The sequence below is a fragment of the Spea bombifrons genome, chromosome 4 (assembly GCF_027358695.1).
Source record: "Spea bombifrons isolate aSpeBom1 chromosome 4, aSpeBom1.2.pri, whole genome shotgun sequence".
Lineage (NCBI taxonomy): Eukaryota > Metazoa > Chordata > Amphibia > Anura > Pelobatidae > Spea > Spea bombifrons.
Genome location: NC_071090.1, coordinates 102336785 through 102361408, shown reverse-complemented (window position 1 = coordinate 102361408; position 24624 = coordinate 102336785). Strand labels below are relative to the sequence as shown.

At 43.2% G+C, this 24624-nt stretch overlaps 3 protein-coding genes across 5 annotated transcripts in view; 2 read left to right on the top strand and 1 right to left on the bottom strand.

Moving 5' to 3' along the window:
* Positions 1-5030: 5030 nt before the first annotated feature.
* Positions 5031-11877, bottom strand: BAG4 (BAG cochaperone 4). Of its 3 annotated transcripts, none has more exons than XM_053464398.1 (5): positions 11724-11877; positions 7621-7713; positions 7051-7299; positions 6288-6467; positions 5031-5774 (listed from the first exon to the last, which is right to left on the bottom strand). In XM_053464398.1, exons 1-5 carry the CDS (start codon positions 11724-11726, stop codon positions 5313-5315), a joined length of 987 nt encoding a protein of 328 aa, XP_053320373.1. In that variant the 5' UTR covers positions 11727-11877; the 3' UTR covers positions 5031-5312. The 3 variants fall into 3 exon arrangements, with proteins under 3 accessions (XP_053320373.1, XP_053320371.1, XP_053320372.1); XM_053464396.1 differs by lacking the exon at positions 11724-11877 and adding an exon at positions 11344-11693; XM_053464397.1 differs by lacking the exon at positions 11724-11877 and adding an exon at positions 11344-11693 and having other exon boundaries at positions 6288-6464.
* A 144-nt stretch (positions 11878-12021) lies between these two features.
* Positions 12022-16007, top strand: LSM1 (LSM1 homolog, mRNA degradation associated). Its single transcript, XM_053464399.1, has 4 exons — positions 12022-12178; positions 12710-12778; positions 13365-13480; positions 15560-16007. Exons 1-4 carry the CDS (start codon positions 12133-12135, stop codon positions 15728-15730), a joined length of 402 nt encoding a protein of 133 aa, XP_053320374.1. The 5' UTR covers positions 12022-12132; the 3' UTR covers positions 15731-16007.
* A 4153-nt stretch (positions 16008-20160) lies between these two features.
* Positions 20161-24624, top strand: part of LOC128491986 (G protein-coupled receptor kinase 5-like) — a 29690-nt gene continuing 25226 nt past the window's right edge. Inside the window, exon 1 of the mRNA XM_053464395.1 lies at positions 20161-20364. Coding sequence (XP_053320370.1) covers positions 20313-20364 — 52 coding nt within the window. The 5' untranslated portion in view covers positions 20161-20312. The remainder of the gene's footprint in view (positions 20365-24624) is intronic.

Sequence of the window (24624 nt, the reverse complement as noted above, 5' to 3'; positions counted from 1 at the left end):
GTTCTAGAACTGTTCTATTTTTTGTAGGGTAGTCGTTTGAAGCCATAACATTTTTGAAGAATGTTATCTTTCATTGCACAAACTATAAAGATTGAGCATTGTATTTGTAAACCTACTTCAGGAAAGAAAGATGATATTCAACTGTACTTCAACGCATGAGTATGAATGAATATCTGAATGAGGGAATATTTGTGAATGAGTGAATGAATATGTGTGTTATAGCATGGATGTGTAAGTGGGGAGAAGCATGGCACAGGGAGGCTGTTTGAGGCAAAGATGCCACAGGGAGGCTGTTTGGGGGAAACACGGCAAGTCCTATGCTTTCAGTGTGGGTGCTAGGCAGGTCCTGAGGATGGAATCTGTGCTGACATGATACTTAAAGGGGGCTGACCGGGTGACAAAAATACACAATGTGGGGCTGGCTAGGGGCAATAGGCAAGGGGAGGCTGGCTGGGGGCATCACATACATCAATATTAAAGGGGGCTGGGTGGTGGGATAAATACACAATGTGGAGCTGGCTGGGGGCAATACACAAGGGTGTGGGGGACAATGGGGCATTAATTCACAAGGGGGGCTGGTAGGTGGTATCACATCAATACTTAAGGGGAGCTGGGTGGTGGGATAAATATACAACGTGGAGCTAATGTTTAAGTTGATAATTCTGGTTGACCCGCGAATGATGTTATAAATATCCAAATGGCCTTGGTAGAAAAAAGGTTCCCCACCCCTGATTTAAATAAACAAGAACAGAGGTCACTGTGTTCCTGAATTTTGCGACTGGTAGAGAAACACCAAACAGGGTTTATCACCGTGGTCTTACTGAAGAAGGACTGAGGAGTGTTGGGTGGTGAGTAAGAAAAGACTGATGATGATGACGTGAACAAATCAGAATATATCCTGTACAATTTGATTCTACTGACACTCGAAGTAAAATTAGTGTAGTGTAGTCATATGTACTTGTAATACATATGTATAATTTGCACCGCAGCTCCCCACCCATTATTATGACATCCAGGTAGAAGCAGTGGCAAAAAAAGCTATGTCAGCTTCAAAAGCTCAGACTACACCTCCTCATCATCATCATCCAACTTGCCCAAAGCAAATCTTTTAACACGTGGAAGGAACGTTTCTGAAGAATCCAGCAAATGTGCCTTCCGTGGTGGTGAACACCCTTCACGTTGTCATCGCCGTCATCATCATCATCACTTTCAATGTTATCATTGCCAATACCTCCACCAACACCACTAGTGCCTGCTTCTTTTATGACAGAAAATGCAGAAATGCTGCAGCCCAAAATGTTGGCCATTGATACCCTTTTTGTGTGTAGCCATAACACAGACGATATCACCGTCACTGTCCTTTGGCTATCCTTTATCCTCGTGTGGACAGAATGGTGGGCTTTTAATTTGTTTAAAGGCTGATAGGACTAAGCTTACGTTTACGATGTTCACGTCTAGCGCAGCCTCACACATCCAACAATAAAATCCATCCAACTATTCAGTCATCATCCAGCTGTTGAAATTCTTTCAATTCTTGCAATTTCCAACCAGGCTTGGTTCATATTCGTTAATTCTTTCTTTTATGGGACCCATAGGAAGGATGGGAGAGGCTATTTCAGACTGCTATGGTGCCTACATGAAGTATCGCTTACAATAGAAGTCTTCAAATGACCTACTGTGGCAACCAGAAACAAATGCATAAATATTACAGGTATTAAAGTGGACATTCTTGCAGAGATAGTAATTTGAATTGGTCTGTGGACCTTCTCGTTTGAGGACCTAAGTTCTGAGATAATAGTACAAAATTTGGTAAATTCATTTTTTTTAAAAGATTATAAAAGAAACAAGTGAACGATAGATCACGCGGCTGTTGGCTGTTTTTTGGGGGTTTTTTTAAACGTGTATTTGGTTCAGTTAATTTATTGTGTAATCTGTAAGATTTACAAAATAAAACATTCAAGACAAGAGAAACACAGAAGTACATAATAGAATCACTTCTTATAAGACAATAGGGAGGTGGCTTCAGTGGGATCAGAGAGGACTGAAGTTAAATTAGAGGAAGAAGATTTGTGAAATCCTCTTTCCTGGAAAACGGATATAATTACAGGACAGGAGCTTAATAAAGCTTAACAAAGCTCTGTGCCTTGGGCGGTTTGGAATGTTATTCCTACAGTGGCAGAAACTAGACTTTGGATTCGTATGAATCGCAAATTTAACATGATTTGACAATTTCATTAATTCATACGGATCTCCGAAAACGAGATCAGACCCCCCCTAGGAAACAAAGACAAATCAAAAAGCTCTGGATTTTCATCTGAAATCCATGGGCTCTTTCACTCCCACTTGCAGCCTAGCTTGTATCTTATTGTTCTTTTCTTTTCTCTCTTCTTACTTCGTCCACATCTTATTGTTCTTTTCTTTTCTCTCTTCTTACTTCGTCCACATCTCTGCGGACGTGACCGACCAGCAAACCAAAATGGCAGAGCTACGGGTGACGTCACAGGATAGGGATAGAGGAACATCACCGGAAGCTCTATCATTTTGCCCTGAGAAAAATGGCAGAGCTTCTGGTTACGTCCTCTCCACCCGTTTGGCAGAAGTTCACCAGGGGGTTATGTCTGCGGAGATGGCACAAGGAAAGAAGAGCGAGAAGAGAGGAGAACAATAAGATGCGAGACAAGGAAGCAGAGCTGTGAGATGCAGAAATGGTTGTCAGGGAAGGTAGGGAGACATTCAGGGAGTGAGAGAGTGAATGAAAATGAGAGTGTGAATGAGAGTCAGAGTGAATGAGAGTAAATGTGGCAGTCAGATAACAAATTTTGTTTCCCGAATTTCAAATGCTCTCAATTTTTTGTCTAAAATGAGTTGATAGGAAACTAATCATTTTTGGCCAATAAGCACATATGTAGCAGAAACTGAATGAGGAATAGAGAGAGAGAAAGAGGCGTTTGCGATAAGCAGAATGTTTGGGAAACTAAAAGTTATTCCTTGGTACCGTATGGCCCGAGAGAATTGCAAACAAGTCAAGGGAGTGTTCGAGCTTTCGGTAAACTGGAACTTAGAATCTTGGGTGCTGTTATCAGGAGTTGAACAGATAAGTGTTGGTTACCACTGCCTTGGATAATGCCACGGGTAGCGGGCATTCTGGATGAATATGTTATTTCAGAAGTGGCTTTGTACTTCCTGCTCAATGTACCCTCAACGTACTTGGTAATTATTGTTTCTCGTATATTGCGTTATACTCTGTTACCACATGTTGTGATAACATAGAAGCCGCATTGTACAGTTTTACTTAAGCTTACATTGTACTGTTAAAAGGCTTGAACTTTGTGCGCTCGGGGGAAGGGAGCCGCTGCGTGACTCATTCACTAAAGGAAGGACGCACCCAACTGTGCAGTATTTGGCAATCACGGGGCTTTGTTTAAACACGTAAAACAAGACGCAACCCTAATCGTGAGGACAACTCAGCATCAGGCTACCCGCATAATGCGATGAACTGGGTTCATCCACATACATTAATCCATTGTATTGCTCCTACCACATCGCCACAGCATATGTACTCGCTAAATAATGAGCTGCAGGTAACCCTCACTGTATACTCACTGCCAGTCAGCTCCAGCACTGGGTCGGAGAAAGGAGCTAAGAAAATACCCCGTGCAGAAAGCACTCCAGACACTTTAACGATATTATCCAGGACCATCTCATCCCTTCTTCACCCCAGATGTCCCATGTCCCCAGCTAATTGCAAGAGGGTATGGGACACAAAGCAGGCAACATGTTGCAAGCGATACTGTGATGCCCAGACATAGGCGACTGTGTGATGCGGCAGGCAGGCTGTACCTTGCCCGGTTTGCAGTTTTCACCATGTGTTACCATTGCTGTTACTCACAGACATTAGGAATGGCCGCTTATACATTAATGCCGTTCACTTTGTAACCAAATGCAAAAACAAGATACCAATTTGCTGCCCTGAAGCTCCCCCAACCCCAAAAAAGGCTGACTGAACCCAGACAGGAAAGATAATTTAACGGGGGAAGAATAATCATGCAGCACCAGAGAACAGGAAATTACACTGGCTGCTCACACGATGTACTCATAAAATGCATTTTTTCCCCCCATATACATTCCACTTTAGTACCATTACAATAAGCAAACCGTTTGTATTATTTGCCACTGGCCCTCTAGTTATATACTGTGATTTGACGCTAACAATAAATCAAAACACTCTTAAAGCATTTCAACAATCCCAGTATGGCTTTTATTTCTTAAACTCAACAGTCTCTTTTTTACAGGATCATTTCCATAGTAACCTGTATTTCCCCAAACGAGCAACAAAATCATCTAGCTGTCTCAAAGCGAGCATGGCATTCGGTGATTCCCAAATATTTTAAACAGCGGCACGTGACACGAAGCTTTTCTTTAAAACAACAGCCCCCCTGTGTCCCAGTCAGTCCACATAACGTAATATCCAACCGATAAACATCATAAATGTTACTGGTATTTATGTGATTTTGGGAGTGAGATCATTTTTTTTCCTGAGATTTGTTTTTCTTTCCTATCTTCAAAATAACTACACTATGGATGCAACCCCCTTCCCTGAAGATTATGATTGTCATAAATCAGTTTAATTAAGTTTTGATTTTTAGGTTTACATAAACCACGTACCTGGATCGCAGGTCGTCACGTGGGTCAAGTAGTATTCACGAGCGGATTTATTCATAAAGGGAAATTATAATAAATTCCCCAGAATTTTCAGGTAATTACCATAATGTAGCAACTTTTCTTCCCATAAAAGGGTTTCGATTGGAGACTGATGCTCACGAAGCATCATTTTGTGGTTGAAATCCATATTTCTATGGTTTCATCTCATAAATATATGCTTTCTTGTCTGAGATGTGTCAGATACTCTATAAGTTTAGAAAGAAAGTACCCCCCCCCCCCAGTTGTTGAGGACAACGGTATTGAAAATAATTCACCGTTGATGACGGTCTTTGCCTTTATATGCAATAAACAAGGTTTAGCACAGATGATAAATCCATTATCCTTTAATATCATTAAATGCCCCTTTTAAATGACAAGTACGTCAACGTGTGATTTTTTTTTTATTATTATTATTATTTTTTTTTTTAAATTCTCAAAATATTCTGTAATGTTAATTTTGTTGGTAGTGCTTCTGTTCCATCCGTTATGCCCTCGCACCCACTTGTCAAAGACCAGCCAGCAATAATCTTCTGGAAAGCTCCAATCATCCCAAGACTTAACACATTTCCCAGTCCTGTTTGTCCAGAACCTTCCAAGCATAACGCATGCAATCACAATCCCTTCCTCTCGAGGTTTTCCAGGATGGACTGTAGTTTTCTCACGGCTTCTTTCCGTGCCTGGCGAACGTTTTCCTGTCCGCCGGTTTCCACCGAATCCAGTTCCAATAATTGCTTTGTTAGAAGTTCTTCTAAGCAACGGTAGCTCATGTCACTCTTCTTTCCCACAAACTCATCCACCTCCTGTTCCAGATCCACCATCTTCTCCAACACCTGGTTGATCTTGAGGATACCCGGATGGACATTTACCGAATCCGCCGCGGGAAGGTTGGGTTCACTGGTCTTCGCGCTCGATGGTTGGGTCGTAGGGTCGTTCCTGTTGTACATTTGGGGAGAAGCACTGTAATGGGGGTTGGGTGGATTTGGCTTGGGTTCACTAGCTGGTGCTGCTTGGGGCTGATCAGGGTAACCTTGGTATGGCCTTTGTTGGTTATAGCTGGGTGTTTGGGAAGCATCCTAAAAAACATCAGGAGAACACTGGAGTTAGCCATGAAAATAATTCAGTATGAAGGAGAAAAAGAAGCATAAAGAAGTATCACTGTTGAAAGCCATGTCCCTTACTTAATTTTCTAATTTAACAACTAAATTGTTAATGAAATAAAGTGCTTGTCCGCAATGCCCCATATAATTATTAAGTGAGGGCCTCCTGAGCCAAAGGAAACCAACGCACAAGAGATTGGTTAAAATCTGGTGTTAAAAATGTAGTTTTTTTGTACTCTACGCCACATTTACTCTTGGTCTATCGGAATCTGAGTTAAGGAAGAATGTTCCCACGCTCCAGATTCAGAGGCAATCCCTCCCGGCATCTTTTCTGCATAAAGGCACAGTTCAGAGCGGCGATTTCATTGGCACTCCGGCTGCAGTTGAATATATTTCCCATGATCCTTAGCCAGGAATTTGGGAGCCGTTTTGCCAACGTTTAAATACTAAAACTAACCGATTTATCCCTGACCCTTGTTAGTCACTTACCTTTGTATCGTAGGCAGCGGATTGCACGTCTGCTCCTTGCCAAGAGGTTCTGCCTCCACCTGCATAGTGACTTCCAGCTTGGTTTGGGGGTACAGGGGGTGCTGGCGACCACTGATAAGGGTTGGGGGCACCATAAACCCCCCAACCTTCCCCCTGGGGGCTCTGCTGAGGCATTGTCTGCTGGAAGAAGCCAGAAGGGGTTGAAAGGGATAGCCACTACTTGGGTTTGCATATTTAAAAAAAGTGGTCATACAATTATGCCATATGATATAAGATCCATGGATGAGGCATATGAAACCTACCATCTTTTTTATCACAGTCTCTTAATGTAGGGAAAAATCTGTCCGCATTTGGGGCCAGAAAGGGTTTTTTTTTTTTTGTTTTTTTTTTTTTAACACTTTGGGGGAAAAATTGATAAAATATTCTTTTTCTTTTGGCAACAGAAATGGGTACTTGGAAGAGTTGAACTTGATGTATACACGTCCCAACCCTTAGTGAAGTACTTGGACTTGAAGCCCAGCTAATCTAATCTTTCTTTTGGCCTCTACCACTTCGGCTGGGAGGCTGTTCCACTTATGCTTAGAGCCTATTCCACTAAATTCTACAAGCAAAAACACTTTATATGCCAATATATAAAATGTATCATAATGTGGCTAAATTGAAGCTATTTAGAGATTTAACAATGTTAACTATGCAGGGAACTTCCGCTACCCATTACAAACATTAACAAGACATGGCAGACATGCGCAGAGCAGGCACTCACGTGCTGAGCGGGGTACTGTGGATATCCCTGAGCCTGTGGAGATACGTTGTGATAAGCGTGCGGAGACATCCCCCACGGAGGGGGAGCTTGCGAGTTCCCACTCGACTGCTTGTAGGGGTCCACTGGGTAATGAGGCTGTCCAGGCGGAGGGAAGTAGTGGTTTTGCGGGGGGAGGTTGGGGTACGGAGAATTCATCGAAGGCTGGGTGTAAGGAGGCCCATATGAACCATTTGTATACGGCTCCATCCTCTGCGAAGGGAACACAAACATGCCAAAGGGATCAACATGGCCGACACCGTCCATACACTAATTCTAATATTATATATAGGATGATGGTCTGGCCCTCAATGCGTTTACACACACACAAAGTAGAATTTATACTTTTTTTATACTTAGTATTTCTTTTTAATACAGATTTTTTTTTTTTAACCAATAATGTAGAACTAATGCATATGATACAGAAGTACACTATATTGATACTTTGCGGTTTACAGGTTCTGGTTCTATTCTAACGACTACAACTGCTCAAAATCAGCTCAATGCCATCGACAGCGCCCGCAGATTACATACCGGCCCTCCAGCTGGATAGTGGGGAGGGTAAGGAGGCTGCGGATGTCCGGAGCAGGACCAGGTGTTCGGGTCGTAGTTTGGATATGGTGAATTCTGCTGGAGAGAGACAAAGAGAACAAATCAGTATGTTTTCCACGCTCGGGTTCAAGAACCTGGGCTACCGTCTTTTGGCTTAGCATCGCTGGGGGGGGGTCTCTAGAAATGTGGGCTACACAAAATCAAACAATGGCCACTTGGTAAATATGGGCTCAATAACATTAACCTGCCATATGCAACTATGTTTTTTCTTTTAAAGCTCAATAGACAACCCTATCGCAATGGTGTTTACTGACTAAAATAAGCAAAAAAATTAATAAATAAAAAACACACGGCTCACATCAATGAATTACAAACCGTATGACTGCGTTATAAAAAGCGTGTCCTCATCCGCTTGTGACTCATAAAGACATATTGTATGAGTAGGATAGATGTGTCGGGGTATTTTATTAGGGTAAGGAGACAGAATAACGGACTGGCTCCAGGGTATAGCTTTCTTTCAGAATTTGAAAACAACTACTAACTTTGGGGTGTGGGCATAAAGATTTGGGATTCTCCCCTCCAGGCTCGTCGCATTGAATGGCCCCAGTTTAGGCCATTGAGTGCCACGGGTTGGGACATTTTACCCGCCATATCCACAAATATGCCAAACCATGCAGGCGAGAGGGTCGGAGGCGTGGATGGAATTTAAGGACTTTCTATCAGCAGAAGTGGTTTAGGCTGACAGTGAGGGAATTTAAACATGCATGAGATGAGGCTCCGGAATCTAAGGAGACCAACAACCGATTCGAGTCCAAGTCTCTACGTCGGGGAAGGTGGTCAGACTAGACGGGCTGAATGGTTCTTTTCTCCCGTCGTTCTGTGTTTCTATATAATAACACATAATTGTTTAATTATAATAAAATTGTATATGGTTAAAGTACTGATGGACAGAGGAGAAATGTACCAAACCTCAAGGACCACCTCCATCAATTGTATATTTATCAGGAGAAAAACTACACACATATTTATATACATATTATATATATATATAATATATATATCTCACACATACATAATTATTTCTAAAACTTAACACGGAGAGGAAAAGGGAAGAATTCCTTCTATGGAATTTTATTATTTTATGCACATTTATTCCTAAACACTAATTGCGTCTCCAAAGGTTCTGGGGGCCCAAGGACTACACTCCGAGTACAAATTATATATTGTATTTGGACCAAATGCCTCTTTTCAGGCTTCAAATTCTATGTTTCGTTAAAAGAGGAGTCCAATGATATATATTTATATATATATATATATATACACACACTCTATTGCATGGCAGCGCGCATGTGTGTAACACTCGCCTCTGGCCAGCTCCAGGCTTGTGTGCCTTCAACGGAAAAATGTACCTGCCCCGACTGCCTACATCCAAAAGTGCTGTGAAACATGGACTCCCGGGGGGGGGGGTTGGGGTTAGGCGGCAAGTACGGAGCTGCAGCTTCTCCTTAAGGTAAACTTTTTTTTTCCCTTTCTGATAGTAAAGAATGCATTTTAAAAGTCTTTGTTGGTGGAGCGGCGTGGGACAGTAAAGTGCCCCTTTAATCCTTAGGGTTAAGACAGAGACAGAAAACTTCCGGATGGGGAACGGATAAGCGCGGGTTCTGCCAGTACAAATCACGAGTACTAAGTCCCGTGTGATACCACCGTTCCTTCACATGTGCCCTGATGGACATAATGCCCTCGCCTTGGTACACAAGGGAAGGGGCCACGCTGTGTGATCTATTTACATTAGAAGGGGCTCTCCTTAATACACCGTGCATAGATCACGTAGTGTGGCCCCAAACCAGAAGTCAAAGAGACTTAATGTTAATAAATCAGAACAATATAATAATCCACCTACTTCCCACCGGCTTTGGGTGGCTAGAATCCCTCTAGAACGAACGGGTTTGACAGATCAGATGTGTGTATTCCTAATCTCACAAGCCTCGTATACCGCGAACGCCTCGAAGCTCTTACCTCGGAAGCATAAGTCGCCGTCTTCCTGAGAAGTTCTAGAACGGCGTCCCCGTGGGTGCCACGGTGAAGGGCCAACCCATAGCAGTAATTATCATAAGCGCGGCGGAGAAGTGGAGCGCAGGAAGGTATGAAGGTACCGGCAGCTTTGTAAGACAACTACTTCTGTCCTAATGACATCATACTTGGAGCTGTTCACACCGTAAAGTCTTCGGCGATACGCAGAAGAGCTCCGTGGGGCATTTAATCGAGACTTGGCAGCTAGCGACGGATTCTGCAAGACTCAACTGGTAGGCGAGACAAGTATTTCTTCACGCGTGTTAATATCATCGCCGACTTTAATGTGGGTTTTTCATGGTCATGCTTGTAACAGCTCTACAGAGTCTGACGGAGCTCCATTAAAAAAATATAATGGAACGGAATCCATAAAGTTGCTCTTAGGTTGACGTTGCCAACCTTGGGCCAACAGGAACAATGTATGTATATATATATATATGACCTTAGTAGCTCTGAAGAAGAGACCTCTGAGCATTTTGTTGAGTGAATAAGATAGCACAAATGTGTAAAAGACACAAAGAAAAAAAAAAGAAAAAAAATCTTATTTGTAAGAAAAAGAAATTTCCCTTGGTTAAAATTGATACCTTTTAGCGTAAAGTCACATAAGACTTTGATTTTTCCTGAGACATAAGCTGCAGCTGCCCACCTCGGCCATGGTCCAAGGATGCAGTCTGTGCAAGGAAAGCACTCTCAATATTCATTGACGTGCACACAGGGGCCGGAGTGTCCGCTAACATCTTTTTCTACTTTAGCCCAGTAAGAAGAATCACCTGTAACGAGACTCTGCTTGCTGGTAAATATAACCGCTGAGTGAAGGTCTACTATAGAAATATAGACCAACAGGATTTATTATTATTTGTTGCTTTATATAGCACCGTCATATTCCAAAGCTCTGTACAATGACCCCCGCATGCTGCGTTCAATGAGTCAGCCCCGGGGGTGACTGGAGGAGAGGCAGGGAAAGAGAAAAATGCATGTGGGGGGATTCTGCAGACACCTATATATATATATATTACATATATATTGACTTAACACAGCGAGCAGCGAATAGGAGCTACTTCTCTCCCTGCTCAGTCATTTAGGACGGTGACACTATGCAAAGCGGGAGGATGCCTCTCTTTGCAGGATTCCCATTGGCTACACAGTGATTTAGAACAAAACATGCAGCAAACTGGATTTATGATCTCTCCCTTGCTAATCCTCCATTGGCTGATCAGTTGGCATTTTAACAGTGTGCAGCCAATACCATGTCCCCTGCAAGTTCACTATTAAAATGTAACGTAGGACACTGACAGCGTGCAACCAATAAGAATCTTGGGCACTTTCTGCAGAATGCTTATTGGCTGAAGGGCAATTAGGGGGCATTGGAAGTACAGAGCCAATAGGAACTTTCATTTTATTCCACGCCAGCTTCCCACTGCCAGACGATCTCTTGCTAATCTGTCTCCACAAACTCACACGGAGCCAGACTTCCGGCTCTACCCATTCATTCTGCGGCATGAGAGGCAATTAAATGCCCCGACGCAATGATTTCAATAGACATTGCTAATCAATCTGCAGACAGCATGATTCAGCAGCAGACCGTGTAAAGATACATAGCAGCAAGGTAGTGACCCTAATTCACCTCCTCATTACCTGGGTGCCTGCAGCTCCTCCCCCCGCTCCTCCTCCGACCCAGTTTGCCCCCGCCTCCTGAGGGTAATAACCGGACCTCCAGGCTGCCTCATCTTGCCTTTGCCGGGCCAGCACATCCCCACGACCACCGGAATAGTACCCGCTGCCGCCTCCTCCATCCCCGTGTGTATGGGCGGCCGACATAGGACTGGCGAAATTCAACCACTGATAGCGGCTAACACCAAATGCGCATGAGCGGAGCAGGACATCGCATAGCAACCAGCCACTAGCCAATCAGAGACGAATAGCTGAGAGCAGCCAATTGCGGGTGAACAGAAAGCCTTTTACCCGCCCACTAAGACTATACACAGCCAATGTAAAATAAGCAGGAACTAGCTTACCATCTGTCAGTGGAGCGTCTGAGAGAGACAGAGAATTTCAGAGAAAGACGCGCGTAACCGCGCCTACTTTTAGTGCTTGGCCAATAGTGTTGCGCATGCGTATAATGTGACCATTCCTGCTCACGCCCTTCTCTCGTCGCGTTAACCACACACGAAATGGAAGACGAATGGGGCGGTATTTCATAATCTCTTGACTACGCCCACAATAGAACGTGGAAGTAACCGGCTTTTGTAGCCACGCCTCCACCCTTGGCAATTGGCGCTGCTACGTCACAGCTCTCCTTCTCCACGCCCCTAAAAGGTCTCGCCCCCGGATGTGTTTCTTTTGGAGATGGCGGTACTTCCGGTTGCTGTTGCTGATTGGTGTCCGGTGTGAAGTGTTGCCCCGGGCAGGGGCGGCAGAGAGAGAATGAATTACATGCCTGGGACCGCTAGCCTCATAGAGGATATAGACAGTTAGTATCAGCCCCGTGCACTGCTAATGTCTACCGATAGTTAACTACTAATAGTCCTAAAATGAGTTTCACGTTAATGGTTTGAACGCTCAGGTTCGGCGGCAGCACTTTTACATCTGGCTGCGGGCAATATGAGTTATAGTTTTGTAGGCAATGCAAGCCTGGAGGGTGGGCTCTAATGTGCCAACGGTTTGTGGGGGTGTATATATACATATATATATAATGATGCGTATATATAATGTGTGTGTGTATATGTGTGTATATATATATATATATATATATTTAGAATGCATTTTGTTAACATAGGTTATAGTGATGTATGACCCTATCCCATATTGATGCCTGGTGTGTGCTGTGATAGTGAAGCTGGTGTAGATATATCTTAGAGCTGTCATTGGTTAAAGGAAGCGTATGCTGTAATTAGCGTCTGTGGTAACGCCTTTTAATTGTCATCCAGTCTTTGGTGGTGCTGGTCTGTACCCCCCGTTTGAACTGCTGTACATTGATGCTGTTTGTGTATTTCCTCCCCAGAAAAACACTTGGTACTCCTTCGAGACGGTAGAACACTTATTGGGTACCTGAGGAGCATCGACCAGTTTGGTGAGTGCCATCTCTTTAATTATTTGCTTTATATAGCGCCATCATATTCTGTGGTGCTGTACAATGAGTACACAGGACATAAGCAATATGTATTACATAATGATTTGAATTAGACACAGGTGAGGGGGGGCCCTGCTCAAAGAGCTTACAACCTATCTCTCTGGCTGTGTGTTTAGCTATGTTTCCTCCAGTCGGGGTAAGGGGTCTTTGTTGCCCTGCGCTTTGATACTGGAAAGGCTGAGTTCCCCCTGTAAACGGTGAGGAAGGCCAGGGTTGCTTTGAGATGTCCGTGTATGTAATGCGCGATCAAACTGAGAAAAGCAAGGGTGGGACGGAAGCCTTAGAATAGTATTGAAGGGGCTTCTTTACATCATACGATGGGCAAATCGTGATGAAACGGGAAGCCCCTCCTGCTATAGTGATGACTGTATGGGGGGATTTAACGGATAAGCTTCTTGATGAAACATAGGACCTTTAGACTCGATCAGCAGCACAGTTACTCTATAGGTAGCTATCAGCTGGGTTTAGCTGTCTTTTAGATTATTGATACAGATGACATACTCTTCCTCAATCTTTCTTTGTCCAGCTAACCTTGTGCTGCATCAGACTGTGGAACGTATCCACGTCGGGAAGAAATATGGCGACATCCCAAGAGGAATTTTTGTTGTCAGAGGAGAGAACGTGGTCCTACTTGGAGAGATTGTAAGTAGAGAGATACTTCTTTGAATCTACACGATATAGTAAAGAGCCGTTCTGGCATGAAAGAAATATTTTGAGAGTAATGCTTCGACACAGAACATGTGTACAGTACAGAACAAAGGTAACGTTTCAGTTTCTTCCAACACGGAAATAGATTATCTATCTATCTCAATATAATTATTGAAGCCCCACAAGAGCAACGGTCTTCTTTGGGGTACTGATTGTGTTTATAAACTGGAGACTGAGTGATCGTCCTGCAGGGGGAGCTGCTATACAAAGTCCATGCACACGTGTGACGAGCAGCTCAGAACGTTATGCCAAGGAGTCGTTAACAAATTGCTGTAGTCTCATGCTACCACGCAGTGGTTAAAATAATGCTTTCCTTATTAAACGTTCTCATGCAGCTGCATATTTATCATTAGTAGTGCTAGCTGTGGAGTCTCGGTCCAATCTACTAGACAAACAACCTGACTCCTGATCGTGCTGCTTGTAGTAAACACTGGAATGGCTCGGACTTAATCACTCAGTTGGACACTGACCGAGGAAGGCCTATGAAGGAAGGAAAGCACCCAAAATATCATATGACTGAACAATGGCAGCCTCCAAACCTGCAGATAAAGGGAGTTTATTGGAACGAAATGAAATGTACTATTTGCCCTGGAGGAGTTATGTATCCTCTAATCAGCTCATCAAGCTTCCTATGTGGAAGTTGTCAACAGTTTGTTCCTTAAGAGAGCTGCTCGCCTCTAAAAATACCCTCATAGAACTGGTTTCTCCACCAGTCTGGGTTAAACTGAATTCAGACGCGCCGCACATCTGTTATTGGAGTCTGCCTATAATTAATCTGAATTGGATGTTGGACTGATACTGGAGTACACTTCTGGAACATGCTTTGTAGCACACTTATAGTCTGTGGCAGCCAATAGCATGTATGCTAGCTGGCAGGAGGCGTGTGCAGGAAGTGTACTTAAGTATGCTTCCTGCTTTCAGTAGATACGGGGGTCTACAGTAAAGTATATGCACCAACTTGAATGCCGTTTAATGCATTATAGTCAATGTAAAATAAGCTGTGTGCGTGTAACATGACGCTGGGCCTTGGGGGGGGCTTTTTAATAATATAAAGGTGACTTTACAAAGAGTTTGTCAGCACAGAAGCTCAAAGCAGCTGAGTATTATGAGCCGCTGCCTCCTCTTGACGGGGTGATAAGCTAATACAAAAACTGGAAAAGCATTGTGCTGGCAAGAGGCCAGAATATGATGCGATTTGTTTGGAGTTCATGGCATTCAATAGTATTTTTTTTTTTTGTTTCTTTACACTTTCAACCCCCAAACTCTTGCCTTTAAGCAAGCTCAAATTATTAGGTTGCTCTTAACCTGGGTAGGAGAAATCTCTCTGGTCCCATGGGTTCTATTTACACGGTGCCTATCAAACAGAGTGTTTACAATAAATCCTGTCTGGGTCCGGTTTCCCGTTATCCCTTATTCTATCACTGCGTGGAGTTAATGATCGTTGCCAATGTCTCTTTCTAATGGTGCACTATGTATATCTACACATTTCAATACATACATCCCCCCAGCTGATAATTGCTTCACCATACATCAAGATAAAAAGTTGCTTGACCTGTAAGTCTGCCTCTTGGCAGGGTAGGTAGTACCGGTCTTACAATCAAGGGGAAGAGGTATCTCCACTCCCTAGTATTTAGAACGTAAGCTCTTATGGTACAGGGACCTCCTTTCCTAATATACTTTGAATCTGTTGGTTCTTAATATGTATATTCATACTAATAACCCAGGGGAGTGTGGGATAGAGATATCGGAGTAGTAAGAGCTTAACTAGCTTTTGTCTGTGCCACATTATCTATAGCTCATAGATAGGCTTTAGACCCTCCCTAGGCTCTGGACGGAGGGTACCTAGAACACCGAGTCGTGACTTTTTCTACATGCGTAGAACTTCATCTTGAGTCTAAATTGATTTTGTGTATTAATTTGTGTAGATCTGTAATAATATACCGGTAGGTTGAAGTACTGCGCTCCGCTCCCCATCCTTGATGTCCTGTTTTTTTTTTTCTTCTTCTCCTCTAGGACCTGGAGAAGGAGAGCGACACCCCGTTACTCCAAGTGTCCATCGAGGAAATCTTAGAGGAGCAGCGCGTCGAACAACAAAGCAAACAGGAGGCCGAGAAGCTCAAAGTGCAGGCCCTGAAGGAACGGGGTCTGTCCATTCCTCGGGCAGACACCCTGGACGAATATTAAACGCTCACCGTGGACAGTACAATCATGAATATTTCCGCACTTCTAGAAATGTCCCAAAGTGGATTCTCTTTTTTTTTGGTTAGTTGTATCCTTGTTTGGACTTCTCTATCGCGGCTGTACTACAGCAAAGAATCATGATTTCTGTTTATGAAACTCTAAGATGCAGCTAGGAACGATGCTAGCCCAGGAGCACTTATTGCGGTGGAGCAAACATGCAGGTATGCTTGGGGCTGTGGAAAAAAACCACCATTAAAACACTTTATTTTGTCTGTTTTTATTTTTGAATCGAGCACTGTTGTCGTCTTATTTATTTTTTGTTCTTGGACGGCTTTACTTGCGGATGTTCTTTCATAAAAAGAGGTATTATTATGTATCATGGGAAGTGGCTTGGTCTTTTATATGCAAAGAGCCTTGTTGAAACCGCGTCTGCTGTCTAATATTTATGAAGTAGCGTTGGCTGTTCTATTTATATTTCTATTTATAAGCCGCTCCATGACCTTCTATAGGTAGGAACACGGTTGCTTCTCGCATAAAGCAGTTACTGGAAACCGTGGGGTAAGGACGGCGGTGGCCGGGTCGTATCCTTCGAGGCATGCTATTCACTGACGGGGGATAGGGGGGATTTGTTGGTTTGCTTAGAAGCCGCGGACTGCGGCAATACCCGGCTTCTGATGCAAATGAGATCAAGGAAGCTTTAGAGCCACCGGGGAACTGCTCTGAGGATGCTGTGGTGAGTATTCACTCTCTGCTCCTGCTTGTTGAGTGTGTACTCCCCTTGATTTTTATTTATCAATGTTATAGAAAAACGCCCATGGGCTTGAGGAGGAAGATTTTTCTTTTCACATTTCAAGCTAAGTTTCAAATATATTGACTGGTGTGTTTTTAATTTAACTTTATGAGTCAATATTCTATCCATTCCTACTTTTAAAAAGCTAAGCAATGTGATATTCGGACTGAGCGGTTTACATTTTTTTTCCTTTCTTTTCTTCCCTTGCCCAGCGCCAAAATTCCTTGGTTACCTTTCACAGGGTTAAAGTGTCCTGCGGGTTACATGAGGGCTGCAATGGCTTCTTTTCAGAGAAGAATGTGCTTACAGGTGCTAAGATTAGCTATCGTTATGGAACTATGCTTATTTTTAGGTTGGTTAGACCTGTTTTGCTGTAGTTGAAGGCGCTATTTATAACTCTTGTAAACTGGCGCTGTATCTCGCATCGATCTTAGTTTTTTCCTTTCCTTTGAAGGAAGCCAATCTATAGCGGGGACTGGATCCACCGGTTAGACCGGGCTCCTACAGCTCGGATGTCAGAAATCGTATGTGGCGCGGTTAAATAATGCACAGCCTTTACAAAGAGTTTATATAATATAAAGTAACAGGCAAAGGTTTTAATGTATGGTCTTCCCAATGACGGGAGCGTGAGGTAGTATGGTGATTTATAATATATATTATATATATATAATTACGCACAGGGCGAAGTAAGTTACCCCTTTTTGAATTACCAGCATTTAACCCCTTAAAGAAAAAGGGACTGCCCATTGTCCTTAAGGGGTTAAGTATAAATTTAATCTTAAAATATATGATCTTTAAGTTACCATCATGAACACAATGTGTTTTAACTAATAACACAAGATATCATTGTTGTCCATACTGAATACATCATTCAAACATCCGGGTTGTGGGTTAGGGAAAACAAAAGGTGAGCCCCCTAGGCTAATGACTTCAACAAAAGCTAATTGGAGTCAGGAGATAGCAAACCTGGAGTTCAATCAATGAAACAGGATTCAAGGTGTGTTTTAGAGCTACTTTCACATAAAAAAACACACAATGAATTGGAATTTTCTATTCAGAAGAAGCATGGGTTCATGTGAACCGTGCCTCACAAAAAGCTGGAAAGGGTTACAAAGTTATTTGAAAGATTACATATTCATCCGTCCCCAATTAGACAATCTTTTCATAAACTGAGATTATTTATCACTGTGACTGCTCTCCCTAGAAGTGGGCTCCCTGCCAAGATGACTCCAAAGGCACAATGCAGAATGCTCAATGAGGTAAAAAAGAATCCTAGAGTAACAGCTAAACGATTGAAGGAATCATTGGAACTGCTTAACATCCGTGTTCGTGTGTCTGCCATACACAAAACATTAAACAGGCATGGAGTCCGTGGCAGTACATCATGGAGGAAGCTGCTCCCCAATATCGCTGTTTTCCAAAGAGCACCGTGACGCCAGCGCTACTGAGATAATGTTTTGTGGGACAATAAAATTAAGGTTGGATTGTTCGAGAAGAACACGCAGCACTATGTATGGAATAAAAATGGCGCCCGCGTCCCCCCATGAAAATATCATCCCAACGGTGAAGTGCGGTGTACGGAGCATCATGATGTGGGGCCTGATCAGCTTCCCATCATCAAGGGAACCATGACTTTCCAGGTTTATGAAAGTATCATACAGGATAATGACAGGCTGTCCGCCCGCTGAAGCTCCGTAGAAGTTCTATAATGCAGCAGGATAATGACCCCGCCACAGAATGGCTTAAATGAAAATCTGTGTTTTGGAGCGGCCCAGTCAGAGCCCAGACCCTAACCCGTGAGAGATGCTGCGGACTGACCTCAAGAGAGCCGTTCACACCACACATCCTAGGAATACAGCTGAGCCGTGTGGTTTATTCATGAAACGGAGAGTTGGGGTTTCAGCTCCTTCATAGTCTTTATAAAGGGCCAGCGCTCCCCTTAGTGCTGGCCCTTGGGTGCCTCTTTTGGCTTTGTGCGGCCGCCTTGCCAACATGCATGCGCGAATTGCCAATCAGTCTTCTTGTCTGCTTTATTCAAGTGCTTCAGAGGGGTGGGAAGCAGTCTAAAGAACCATACAGCGGGGCTGCATCTGGAATTACGATACAGCTGACATCTGTCCACTACTTTCCTATAAAATACTTTCCTGTAAAATAGTTCCTTTCCATTGAAACACTTCCAAACCATTGACTGAAACAAGCACAAGCTATAGGGAGCTTTAATAAACCAAATGCCAGCATCATTTTGTTTTATACACCATCAGGGGCCGGCGATAACCCAGAGATAATGCAAAAACTGGACACCATATAGAAACGTAAACATGGTTCAGAATGTTAGTGACAATAGTGTGCTGGATATCACCGTTCGCCAAACAATGAAGGATTATAGAAATTACAGAATTTTAAGCAAACGTGGAATGGTGACATTTATAGAGGGTGATAAATGTCACTTAGAGAGTCGTAGGTAAGTGGATCTGCCATCCAGCAGGAGTGGTAGAGGTTAATATAGTGAAGGGATTTAAACATGCATGGGATAGGCATATGGTTACCCTGAATATAAGACAAGAACAAGCTTCAAGTAGCAGAAAATGCGCAGACTAAATGGGGCAAAGGCTTCCTATCTGTTTCTGGCCAGACCAACCTGCCAGGCATTGCATTACAAAACGATCACAACTAGGGTGACCCCCATCAGATGTTTCCCCCGGATCCGCACACCGAAAGCTCTCTCTCCTTACCGGAATCGCTTTATTTATTACCGATCCTCAGGGAGGGATACTTTCATTCACTACAACGCATTCCCATTCAGCAAAACGCGAGGAGGCGGTCCCCCGGCGCTCATTGACAGAAAGACTCTCCTTTCCCCTGCAGGTACTGCCTTCAACTACAACTCCCGGCAGCCTCTGCGCGTCCCCCACGATGACGTCAAGAGCAAAGCCCCGCCCTAATTGGAACGTTGTGTATCCAGCCTTTCAGTTCCATGTTACTTCCTGCTGCAGCTTCCCCGGGGTTCTTCACGCGTGGGGGGGACACATCGGAGGTTTCCCCACGGCCCGAAACCACCATCAAGGGACATATTATCTGCTTATTCTGTTAGTGTGCGAGGCTTCACTTCCTGCCGCTGCCCTCAGCTCTCTAATACCCCCCATATGATAGCCCTACGGGGACGATCTACCACCCATTACCCGGTGCTGCATCCCAGGCGACCCCCAGCATATGGCTGGAATTGGGGTACCCCATCTGATCGCCTGTTTAATTACTTTTAACTATATCCATGGCAACTAAAAGGCTCGCCACCCTATAGGACACCCCCCCCTCAAAAAAACCCTAATTTGCCTCAAGAGTGTTGCTGGAAACACACCCCTTTCCAAATTTTGGGCTTACAATTTTTTTTTTATTTTTTTTTAAGGAATTTGGAAAGAAATTGCACATTTTTTGCCTGATCTTTGCTTCATGCAGTGTTAGATCTTTTTTTTTTATTGGTTATATCCCTGGGAATCATTATTGCCCTATAAGTGGTATTAAAGTCCTTGGTTATTGAGCAAGGACCTGTAGGAAATATTCTAAAAAAAAAAAAAAAAAAAAACCCCACTTAAATCCGCAATTTTAATTCCTGTTTTTTTTATAATTAGCGATAATGGTAAAAATAAATTTGGGACAAAAAAATGGACTGTAGATGATTCCCTGCATGGCACGCTTTACAGCACCCAATTCTTTCATTCAAATTTTCGCTTCCGACCCCGAGAAATCCGAACGTGTATTTTTAATGAATTGTGCCGGTTCTGGGGAATTTGGAAAGTAATGGAGCTCGAGAATATCGTGGCAAACACAGTTTTGCTAAAAGCCAGGGAAGGTAAGAAAGCAAACTTTTCTTGTGCTATATTATTGTCCGCCGTGAAACATATGTTAATACGGCGTGCATTTTATGTTATTTTACACAATTTTTTTTTCCTGCCAGCTGTTTGAATTAATTAATGAAATTTCTTCTTTAAAATCTTACTAACAGCACAATGTTTTAAATATATTTTTGGATGCAGGGTTTTTCAACTTTTGTTAACTCTCTAAGTTAATGATTTAAATTTTTATTTTTATTTTATTACAATTTTTTGCACAGAAAGATGGAGATTTGGTTGTTTTTCCAATAGAGGGTTTTTATTTACTAAGTTATGGCAGAATGACACCTTTCCGCTCAACTATGCCTTAAGCGGGGCCTACTCGATAATTATAACTATAGCCCTTTATAATGTTTTCTTAAATTAGTTATAATATATTTTTGACCTCACGTCCAGTCACAATTGCGCTAAACTCTGGAGTGTTTTTTTTCTTTTTTTTTTTTTTTATTATTATTATTTTTTTTATAACTTGCATAAATCTCGATAAAATTCTAGGGCAATACCTCACCTGAAGCGATGATAAATCGTATGTTCCGCGCATTGGATAGAGCCAGAACTTGTAACATTTTTAATTTAATTTACACTTTTTTTTGTTCTAAAGTATAGTATGAGACCCTAATATTTTTCTCTTAATTTGGCCGTTGATGATATCATACTTCATCAAAAAGGTTTTTTTTTTCCGCTTGTTTTGTTTGTTTTTTTTTCTTGACTTGGTGGATCAAAGAAATTAGGAAAAAAAGCGCTTTTCTTCAATCTGCTTTTCTTTGGTATCGTGCAGAAAATCCAGCTAAGCTCTTCTGCGGGCCGGCTTGTCTTCTTAATTGTACGTTGACATCATAGTAACCCTGAAGCGTATGAGGAGCCAAATTGGTGACTTCTTTTCCGACGGGGTTGGTGGGAAGCCAGGAGTTTTGTGCTACCTGTTACTTTTGTTTCCATCTTTGTTCCTTTAAGTGTCTTTAAATCTTTTTTTTTTAACCCTTTTTCATTAAGTAAGGCAGACAACTGCACGAAAAACTTAATAACCTTAAAGACAATGATATTAAAGCAGGAGCAGGCGGTCTGTAGGCCTACGGCCATTCAGGGGCACCATCCATGGTCGCCCACCAGCCTGAGCTATGTAGGCCCTTCTCATATCGGGCTACCTGGACTCGCAGGGGGCTATCTGTGAACAAAAATACACAAGTGTTTATTCACTAAACGGATAGATTTGCTTTTGATTCTCTCACTTCACTGTTTGATTACGACGGGCCATTACTACCAAGTTCCTCCAGTATGAAGAACAGAGCTGGCCCTGAATAATGCATAACGCAATGCGTAAGGTGACCGAACCAACCTGATGTTACACGACCCCGCCGGTGACTTGTTCCCCTCTGCCACGGCCTAACGGGCCGGTTCAAAGTGAGATCCCTGATCTCCTGACCGGCCAACTGTGGCTGGTTTCTCAACCAAGAGCTGGCCCTGTAGAATGCCTTGTTTAAAGGGAAAGGATGCATTGATAATGGTTATTTTTGCATCCCAAGGGGTGGTATGCCACCTACAGCAGGCGTTGAAAGGGTTACACATATTGCGCCCATCATGTGTTGGTGGCTCTTTTATTAGTCGGCGACTTGTGATAATTCATCCAATTCAAGGTGCTGTTCCACTTACACAGAAGTTTATAGCTCTTACGCAAATAAACCGTAGCAGATCCGTCATCGGATTTTTTTCCATTGGCGTTCTGATCGCATGAAAACACCACGAGCTAGTAACGTTTTGTTTCGGTTGTCACGTGACAAGCGTATCCAGCAAAAATATTAGGCAACATCTTAGCCTCTGAAAGAATGATTTCCGGGGAGGGTTTGGGCATTCAACGCTACAGGGGATGATCCCAACGATGCATTTTAGTTACAAAAGGATCAAATTAAGCACGGCGGTGGAACGATGCCTTTAATTACTGTATTCAGGAGCCTTCCTTGGAAGCTTTAACCGTTTTGGCCCAGGTTAGAGCGAGACAAGATAACAATTTAATACCCCTGACACCCCCATTTAAAGAAGAATGCCTGCTAAAGTACTCTGTGAGTAACCCTAACCCTCTGTAAGTATTTTAATTTAAAAAACTAAAAAACCTTACCTGACCAAGAAGTTGCAGCCCTGTTGCTGCAGCTGCCCTTCTCCTGGGGGGTGTCTGGAATTATTTGTTACCAATTGGCGGTTTGAAGAACACATCTCCTGCGTGCAAAAGAGCTAAGGGGCAGAGGATGGGGCAAATGTATACAGGAGATTGTGCAGAATCCCCCCATGCTTTGCAGAAGGAATACTTAAAGGGACCACTCGACTTTCATACCCGTCAAGCGCGTATGACGGTTTGAGTGTCCCTTTAATTAATTTTTGCGGTAAAATATATTCGTTGAAGACTTTTTCAGAGTTTAGGTATGAAAAACTATAAAGTCCGAAAAGTGAAATGGACCAATCGGCAGGAGCCTTCTATTTGGTTGCTACAGTCATAAGGTTGACTCTTCATAGCTTCCACTAGAATCTGGCTATAGACTTCCACTGCTTACTTTGTTACATGTTGTTAAGCTGTGTCCTATTGGCTGTAATTATTCAGTTGGTCCTCCCTGGTGGCTCAGTACTACACGCTGTCCTAGGCCTTGACCAAGGGCCGTGCTTCTACAGACCAACCATGCCAAGGAGCGCCTTCCCTTCCACTCTTCTTCTTGTGCAGGGTGCTAGGACACGAGTTCACAGTAAACACAGACCTCCATGGATTAAATGGTCTGGTTACAAAGGAGATCTTTGATCTCCCCCAACCTACCCATTAAGGCCTGCAGAGCGATATGGGGGCCGGTCACCCGTCGGAGCGATATGGGGGGCCCAGCGAGCTTCTCCAGCAAATGGTGCTGAGCTGGCCCTGCATAATGTATGATTAGCGGGAAGGATTTCCTTGAGTCTTCTCAGATGTGTAACTATGACTTCTAATGATGTGATTATAAATTAGATCACTTTAGCTATACATTAGTCCTGTAAAAATAGATGTTGCCACCTTCTCCGGCGGCTGGCGTATACGCCTTTGAGCACTGGGTATATCAAAGTCAGGGAAAGCAAACCATTAAAAGCATCATTTGAATGCCCTATGATGCGGATGAAGCTTCTGTACCCGGATGGACGTCTCCACGTGGCTGCCTGTTTCCATATATATAGAATTTTATCATTGTGATTTGTGAAAATAGAAATTATAAAAGCTATCCCTTACTTACACGAAAAGTATGATTTTTACAATGAAATGGTAACATACTTTGCCGCGTGCACTTAGCAGTCGCCGGTGCGGGGTTCATAAGCATTGTCTGATTATCTCTGCCTGAAGCGGACACACACACACACACACACACACACACACACACACACACACACACACACACACACACACACACACACACACACACACACACACACACACACACACACACACACACACACACACACACACACACACACACACACACACACACACACACACACACACACACACACACACACACACACACACGAGATATGTTCATGTGAACGCTTCTCCATGTATGTGATAAGCTCCAGCACTAGCTCACGGAAGGCTGCAGACGAGGGTCCATTCAGACCCTGTGCCCTGTGCTCATGCATAAAAGGCGCTCCAATTGATTTTTGAGGGCCAATCAAACCGGTCTTCACAGTGTTCCAGGGCCTGCCGTTTCCAGTCCTATCACAGACCAAACTGGGAGGTGACCTCCTCATGACTTCAGATGCCACTTCCCGTGAAGCCTCGTAATAACGTAAATAAGGCAATAGGTATGGCAATGCGCAGCCTCCATGCTTATGTGATGACATCATATGCTGTATTGTATGTGATGTCATTTCTGCTGTGGGAAGAATTAGTGCCAGACCATCATGAGTAGGAGAGTATTCATGGCAGCTAGTATAAAAGATAAATATATATATTTAAAGCATTAAATATGTATTGCTTATTTTTTTTATTTAAAAAGTTCCTCTTTCATTTCTTTGCTGTTTTTAAGCTGCTGATTGCGGTTGGTCCGTTCAGGCACCCTTTTTATAGATGGGAGGAGAGATCTTAAGAGAGACAGAAAATGAATTAAAGGGACAGTCCCTGACATCCCCACTGTAGAAGAATTAAAGCACTTTGTGAGTTCTTCAACATACATTCTCCCAACAAAAAGATAGAGAGAAAATAAAGAGGCCTCCCTGCC